The 8,100-nt window shown below is 61.7% G+C and overlaps 1 protein-coding gene across 1 annotated transcript; it reads left to right on the top strand.

The window, feature by feature from the left end:
• Positions 1 to 996: 996 nt before the first annotated feature.
• Positions 997 to 6,475, top strand: SLC35E4 (solute carrier family 35 member E4). The gene is made up of 2 exons (XM_062590175.1): positions 997 to 2,229; positions 4,320 to 6,475. The coding sequence occupies exons 1-2, from the start codon at positions 1,626 to 1,628 to the stop codon at positions 4,745 to 4,747; spliced, it is 1,032 nt and encodes a 343-aa protein (XP_062446159.1). The 5' UTR covers positions 997 to 1,625; the 3' UTR covers positions 4,748 to 6,475.
• The last annotated feature ends 1,625 nt before the right edge of the window (positions 6,476 to 8,100 follow it).

Here is an 8,100-nt window from a genome sequence, read left to right as displayed (position 1 = left end):
GACTCGCAGGCTTTGCTATGTGCGCCTTGCACCCCCTAAGTGCCATGCCCCAAATCTGCCCGAGGGGGAGGAGGAGGAGAACAGGAGGGATGAGCTCTACCCTATGGAGCTGTTGGGATGAGAGAGCTGGCAAGAGCCTGGGTGACCCGGGCTGCTTTCTTGGTTGCTGTCAGCTCCTCCGAGCCTGTCCACACTTCCAGATATGGCAGGTGGCAGTGGGAAGCACTCGATTTTGGGCTGCACCGGTGCCTGAGGTGGCTGCTCCGTGGAGCAGGGCAGTCTGACCCTGCTCGCTGGAGCCGCTCGTCCCTCTGGCAGGGCTGCCAGCAGGGCTCCAGCACCTGTGTTGCCCCCAGCCGGTGAGCGAGGTACACAGTATGCCGGCCTGCCTTTGCCTCCAGTGTCCCCCCCCCCCCCCCAACACACACACGTGTAGCAGCTCTGGCACCATCCCAGCATGGTGGCCCTGCAGCACAGGGAGGTTGCTCCGCCACAGTCAGTGCAGGGCACAAGCCAGAGCTGCTCTCCTTCCCGAGCCACACGCTTTTAAAGGCTTTAGGTCCCGGCATCTCCTCCCATCCCAAGGGTCTGGGAGGTGCTGGTCTTGGTGGGAGGGGACTGTGCCACAGCCAGTGCCACTGCGCGGCCCTTGCCTGCCTATTGCCTGCCGTGCAGAGGGCTGGGGGTGGGGGGGTGCGCAGCACAGGGAGCGGGGTGTCAGTGCATACGAGGGAAGGGTAGGCGGCGGGCGACCCAAAGCATCCTGTTTGCCCCCTGCGTGCGCTGGTGCTTCGGGGGAGGACCCTCCAGGCCGGCCGACCTGGTGGCGGCAGCACCCAGGCGGGAGCAGGGCCGGTTCCCCACCCCCCACCCCGTCGCGCCCCACAGGCCGGGCACAGCTGTGCTGCCACCCCCGCCGCTGCCCGCATCCGCCACTCCACAGGAGCGTCCCGACCCGGTCCCTGGGGAGCTTCCCGCCGTGAGGGGGCCGGGGGGGACCCTGCCGCAGCCTCCCGCCGTTGCCATGGCGGCCGTTGGCGCTCTGGCTGTTGTTCTTCCTTCAGCTCCAGGCGGCCGCACGGCTCCCAGCAGGCCTCGGCTGGCCGGCCGGCCTGGGCGCGCCGCCGCCGCCGCACACGGGCACTGGCGGCTGTGACGAGGCGCCCGGCGCCCCGGGGCCCTGCGGGGAGGAGCCTCGCTGCCTTCGCTCCCCGCCATCAAACTTTCCGCTCGCTCCCCGGCGCCGGCGAGCCGACCGCACATGGCAGCGCAGCGGAGCGGCGGGCGGGTGGCGCGCCGGCCCTGAGCGCAGCAGCCCCCGGGAAGGATCTGGCCGCCCCTCCGTGGCCGCCGCCGCCGCAGCCGCAGCAGCAGCAGCAGCAGCAGCAGCAGCAGCAGCAGCCGCCGGCGGCTCCTTCCCCCGCCCCAGGAGCATCCCCGCGCCGCCCTGCGAGCTCACCCGCCCGGCAGCGACGGCGCCAGGAGCACAGCGGCTTGCAGCCGGCCAGGACATCTGGGGGCGGCAGCGGGGGGCTGCGGTGCTGCCGGGGCTTGCGGCGCCTCCCCCCCGCCGGCCAGGCCCGTCACCGAAATGCCCGGCATCCCGCGGGAGCGATGAAGCAGCCATGACCTCCGGTGCCGGCAGCCGGCCCCTCCGGCCCTGCAAGCCGGACGCGGGCCAGGAGGGGAGGCGGCAGCCGCCGCGGCCGTCGTCCCGGCGGGCGCTGCCCCTTGTCTTCACCATCTTCGTCTGGCTGGGCACTGGCACCACCATGGCCAGCCTCAACAAGTGGATCTTCGCCATCCACAATTTCCGCTACCCGTTGCTGCTCTCTTCCCTGCACATGCTCTCAGCGGTGGCTGTGGGCTACCCGCTGGCGAGGCTGCGGGGCCGTCGGCTGCCGGGGCCTGGCCCGGCCGCCCGGCCTCGTGCCCGGATCTACCTGCTCAGCCTGACCTTCTGCACCAGTGTGGCGTTCGGCAACCTGGGCCTCAACTACGTGCAGCTGGATGTGGCGCAGGTGGTGTACACCACCACGCCACTCTTCACCCTGGTGCTCTCAGCGCTGCTGCTGGGCCGCCGCCACCACCCGCTGCAGTATGCTGCCATGGGCCCCGTCTGTGCCGGGGCGGCCTGCAGCATCGTCAGCGAGGTCCGCTTTCACCAGGCCGGCTGCTGCTTCCTCTTCGCCGCCACCTTCCTCCGCGGGCTCAAGTCCATCCAGCAGAGTAAGTGCCACGCGCTCCCCGGGCACCCGGCACTCCTGCTCCCTGGCCCGCTGACTGTCTTTGCAGGGGGTCCTGGTTGTCCCCCATCTCTCTGCAGTGCCATGCAACTGCCCCAGTGCCATCTCCGCCCTATGGCCACCCTCTGCCTGCCCCAGCCTTGGTGCCAATCCAGTGGCATCCCAGCCATGGTGCCACCACTGCCTGCCATGGCCCTGGTGACAACAGTGTCTTCCCAGTGCCACCCCATGCTCATCCTGGTCCCAGTGCCACCTCAATGCCACCCTTGACCCAGTGTCCCTCAGCCCTGGTGCCAATCCAGTGTCACCCCAGCCCTGGTGCCACCACTGTTCATGTTCCAACACAGTGTCTTCCTGGTCCCAATACCACTCCATGCCCATCCCAGCCCCAATGCCATCTCAGCTCCAGTATCACCCACTGCCCACCCTGGCCCAATGCCAACACAGCCCCAGGGTCACCCAGGCCAGTGCCACCCCTGCCCACCCCAGCAACCCGCTCCATAGGACCAAGCCCTGCTACTGGCCCCAAGGGGGCTCTGCTTTGGCAGGACAAACAAACATGCTTGCGGTGGCCCATGGGCACCACTGGCTCCTCATGATGCTCCCAGTGCCGCCTCTCCAGGCCAGGGTCCCCATGCTGTGCACAGACGGCCCTGCTTTCTCTGGGGAGCAAGATGGCCACCTGGGCTGTGCTGTCCTTGGCAGGCAGTGGAGCGGAACTGGGTGCTTGATTCTGCGCTTCCAAAGGGAATGCTTCCTTTGCAGCTCCGGTGGCCAGTGATGCAGGCGGGCACAGAGGTGCCTGAGGGGTACGAGCACATCCCGGTGCATCGCGCACCTGTGATCCACTAGGGGTGCTGGAGATAAAATGGCAGGACTTATCCTGACCCCCAGCCCAGAGCATTCCTGCCTATCACCTCCAAGCCCCAACTCAGGTGCCAGGGTGCTGTACAGATCCAAGGACTGGCTCTGAGCACCCCAGGCTTGGCACCGAGCTGTGGCTGTAGATGCTGTGGGTGCACTGCGACCTTTGGGCCCTGCTCAACCCCACACCTCCCAGCACCCACCCCAGTTCCCCAGCCCTTCCTTCAGCCCTTGTCCCCTGAGTCCTGCTGTCCCTCAGGAGGACACGGACAGTGACTGGAAGCTGCTGCCCAGCCCCGCAGCCACGGCTCCAGGCATGGCACGTGTCTATGCTTCGTGGGGTGGGGTGGGGGTGCGCAGGCACCCCTGGGTGTGTGGGCAGCTAGCACAGCTGTGCCCACTGCGCCATGTCCCTGCATGTCTTGGGAAAGGCGGGGGGGGGGGGGGACTGGCCACATGCCCAGAAATTCTGGCGCTGGCTGCAAAATCAGATGACAAACCGGGGAGGGGGGGAATGGCAGGGGGACTAAAGCCATGTTTGCTCCAAGTGCCTTTGGCAGCAAATGAGGTGGCACAGACAGCCACGTTATGCCCTGCCTGTGTCGTGGTGGCCTTGCATCACCCCAGACCAAATCATCGCCCAGGCTCTCAGACCGCAGTCCCCATCACAGCGTCACTGAGCCAGTGGCAGGGTTTGATTCACCCTCCCCCTGCCCTTTGCTCTTCCTCTTGGTGGGGATGCTCAGGATTTCTTAACTGCTACAGTGCTGATGAGGGCTGAGGAGCTCAGAGTGCCAGACTTCCTGTGGTGCCACATGCCTTGGGGATGCTCTGGGGGGGCCAGGGAGGCTTCTGGGGGCACTGAAGTAGGCTGCTCATGGTGGCAGTGGGGGCTTTTCTCTGCCCAGCATGGTGCCAGCCCTGGGAAGCTCCGAAGCACACACTGGCCGTCCCCTTGGAGGTGTGTGTGCGTGTATGCATGCATGTGTACGTGTGTGCTGGCATATACATGCATGTGTGCGTGTGCAGTGCGTGTGCCTGTAGGCACATGTCTACATGCATGGATGTGTTGTGTGGTTGTTCACCCGCTGCTCAGGTGGGCAGCAGTCTGTGACAGTATGGGGTGGCGCATGCTGGTCTTGGGTGTCCTGCTTACTCCTGGCTCTTCCAGCCCCACTGTGACCCTCTGTTCCCTTTCCCACCCTGTAGGTCTGCTGCTGCAGGAGGACAGGCTGGATGCCATCTCCTTGCTCTGCCTCACCTCCTTGCCCAGCTTTTGCATCCTGTTCAGTGCGGCCATGGCTCTGGAGGTGGGCCCTGCCTGGGCAGGCGTCCTGCGATATGACAGCACCCTCTGGGGCTACGTCCTGCTCAGCTGCCTCGGCTCTGTCCTCTACAACCTGGCCAGCTTCTGTGTCATCTCCCTGACATCAGCCCTCACCATTCATGTCCTGGGCAACTTCAACGTCGTGGGCAACCTGGTGCTGTCCCGGCTGCTCTTTGGCAGCCACCTGAGTGGGCTCAGCTACGTGGGCATCGGGCTCACACTGGCTGGGATGTTCATGTATCACCACCCTGACTTGATTGCTGCTCGTTGGGCATCATGGCAGGGCCAGGCCCAGGGCAAATGGGAATAGCTCCCATGCACAGGGCAGAGAGCTGCCATCCAGGGTGATCCAGGAAGCCAGAGAGCCTGCGGCACACATTGCGTGTGCGAGCGGGTTTCTATGTGTGCACAGCTCTGCGTGCAGGTCAACACGTGTGTAAGCGTGTGCACAGGCTCTGCATGTGTGAGCGGGTCTCTGCGTGCACAGCTCTGCATGCAGGTGGGCAAGACATGTTCATTGGTGTGCACAGGCTCTGCGTGTGCAAGTGGGTTTCTGCATATGCACAGCTCTGTGTGCAGGTGTGTGTATTGTATGCAGGCTCTGAGTGTGCATGTGGGACCACAGGCTTTTCCTGTGTTCTTCTGTGTGCACACACTGCCTCAGTGTGTGCACGCAGCTCTGTGTGCAGGTGTGGACATGTGTGTCTGCAGGCTCTGAGTGTGTGTGCGGGTGTCTGTGCACACAGGCTCTGCAAGTGTGTTTGTGTGTGCAAACACAGGCTCTGCATGGGCAGGTGTGTGTGTGTGCACACACATGGCTCTGTGTGTCTGATCGCTGTCCCCTCCTGGGGAAAGCACAGAGTAGCATGTGTCTGTGTATGTGTGTGAGTGTGCAAGTGTGAAAATGTGAGTGTGCACTTCACTACTGAGCTCTGCTGGATGGAGTAAATCTGGAGTGTGTGTACAGGGCTAAGTGTACATATGTTTTTAAACTCTCTCCTGGGGGATGGAGCATATCAAGCCTGTGCTGGGGGGTCAGAGGTCTTCTGATGACTATAGCCATCTGCCTCCTTCCAGGGTTGAGTGGTCTCTCATGTGGCCGAGTGAGGATGAGCATCCCCAGATCTTGTTCCTACCGTTCTGGGACATGCTGAACCCCAGTGCTCCCCACTCTGATCCCATGGCACCCTGGCCCCGGGGCTGCAGGCAGGCTGCGGCATCCCGGCTGTGCCCTCCTGGCTGCTGCTGCTCCAGCTCCGGCCCTCAGTGGCTGCCTTCCGTCAGAGCCAGGATTGCCCCCCAGGGCTGCCTCTCCTGCGTTGGTCCTCCCCGACCATCTCAGGCTGCTGCTGCTGGAGCTGGGCAGGCGCAAGCAAGGGTCCTGGGCAGCCTGCTCATCCCAGGGGCTCCTTCCTGGAGGCTGTGAGGACCCAGCAAAACCATGGGGATGTCTCAGACTGCCCCACCATCATCCCAGGGCTCCAGGGCTGGAGCATGGTGGGCATGCTTATATTTGCAAATGGAGGTGTGCACCCACACAGAGCCTCCAGCCAGGCTGTGCGTATGCCATGGCATGGGTGCGCACACGTCCCAATTTGTGCTGACACACACACACACACACACACACACACACGTGTGTGTGTGTGTGTGCACTCGGACGCTGACACACACCCTCGGCAACTCTATGTGGGGACAGACCCATGCTTGCACCTGGGTGAGCATCCCCCCTAGCAAGCACAGGCTTGGTGCTAACCTGCCAAGAAGCATGTTACTGTTCTCACACCCGTATGTCTGGGAGCTTTCCTCCCATGTATGGGTGCCCACACTCCAGAGCACACGTGCTCCCACCCGGATGAGTGCAGGATCACAGACACTCCCTGTGTGCATGTGCACCACAGCTGTGGCACTCACCGTGCTGGCTGGGCAGTGTGTGGGCTGCTGCTGCACTCAAGGTCTCCATGGCGGGGAGGGAGCCCTGCCTGGGCCAAAGGACTGCTCTAAATGCACTTGTCCTGAAATAAAACTCTATTTTTGTTGTATTCCATCCATTTTGTTGTATGCTCTTGGCATGATGTCCCACCCGAAAACAGCAGCGCTTGCGGCCAAGGTGCTGGTGCTGGGTGTCGCGGGTGAAGGAGCAGAGATGCACAGAGAGGGGAGGCTGCCCTCCACCATGAGGACGGTGGGAGAGCCAGGTAATGCTGCAGACATTCTGACCACAGTTGCGTGTGAAAGGAGTTCACACTGTTCCCCTGGGGGCCCTCCAGGCAAAATGGCCAGGAGCACGTGTGCTGGGAGGCGTTTGCCTTCCTCGCCCGTCCAACCATGCTGAACTATATTTCAGCATCATGACTTTTGCCTGAGGAAAATCAAAATAAGAAGGCACCTGACTTAGGCAGGTGTTTGCACATGGGATGTGAGGGTAGGTAAAGCTTCCAACCTCTTGTGCTCCTCACCAGGAAGCTCCTCAGGACCTGGGCTTGGTGCATGCAGAGAATGTTTGCAGAGTGAGGCCAGGAAGATGCACCTCTCTTTCTTACCTAAGAACTCCTCACTCAGTTCTTAGCTAGTGCTTTTCACCAGCATATCACAGCACCTTCCTGAGAAGGCCAGAGGAACAACCTGTTTTTAAAGATGGGAAACTGAGGCACAAAAATACTGAAGTGCCTTGGCTTCCACTTACCTGGAAATGAAGAGCCCCAGACTGCCATTCTGGGTTGCTACCTGCTAGGTGATGCTGCTTCACTTCAGGGCTGGCATTGGGCCCCTCTCCCAGGAAATACGTCTTGGGAGGACTTAGTGAAGGGAAAATTGCAGCTGCCCAAGGAGCAGCAGGAGGGATGTGTGACAGGGCCAGGAGTCATGGGCTATAATTACCCAAATGAAGGGCCAGTCTTGCACTGACCTGGCATCCCAATCTTGTCAGAGTCACTCTGGCAGACATGCCTCATCTTACCCTGGAGCAACCCATCCTCTGACAACCTGCCTTCTTGCCAGCCCCGTGATTCAGAGCTACCTTCCTGTGTGGGAGTGCAACTTGCTTACCCAGTTCTTGCCCAGCCCAAGTCCAGGAAACTCACTTCTTGCTCAGCTAGCCCTGTTGATCTGTCTGGCCTCCCACCCCGCTTTAATCCAAACAGCAATTTTCTTCCACTTCCCCATCTGGAAAATTTTGAGGTGGCAGTTGTGCCTCCCGCAGATGTGTCCTGAGACTGGCTCCTTCCCCAGGGAGGAGTGAAAAGCTGACTTGCAGGGCTGGCAGGGCCATGTTGATGTGCTGGCATGGCCTATCCTGGTTGGCACGTTTGCCAGGGTGCCCCAGGGCAGTGCCAGGAGCCGTGCCAGGCCCAAACTCAGAGGGCCCAAGAGACCACACAACAGCCCTGCTTGTGCCAAGAGCCTAGAAGTCACAAGCAACACAAATTTCTCTGTGTGTTTGCTTTTAAGGCTCATATTTCTGAGGCTTTTCCATAGCAGGGAGGATTAAAAATCTTACTAATTTGCCATTTCCATTTGAAAGGCAAGTCAATGTGTGGCCCTAGGGATGGAGCTGGGTGAAACTCCACTCCATGGAGATTCCCAGAACATCACAACAACGTTGTCGCTGCTGTAGACTGTCAGAGAACTGGAGGAATAGGACCTGCAAACCAGCCCACCCATGAC

The sequence above is a fragment of the Rhea pennata genome, chromosome 17 (genome assembly GCF_028389875.1).
Source record: "Rhea pennata isolate bPtePen1 chromosome 17, bPtePen1.pri, whole genome shotgun sequence".
Classification (NCBI taxonomy): Eukaryota; Metazoa; Chordata; class Aves; order Rheiformes; family Rheidae; genus Rhea; species Rhea pennata.
This window is presented reverse-complemented; position numbering and strand designations above follow the sequence as displayed.

Bases quoted from the DNA above. Each gene is read 5' to 3' on its own strand.
- SLC35E4 (XM_062590175.1), top strand. From the start codon at position 1,626: ATGACCTCCGGTGCCGGCAGCCGGCCCCTCCGGCCCTGCAAGCCGGAC. The intron at 2,230-4,319 runs GTAAGTGCCACG...CCCACCCTGTAG, and splicing joins GCTCAAGTCCATCCAGCAGA to GTCTGCTGCTGCAGGAGGAC.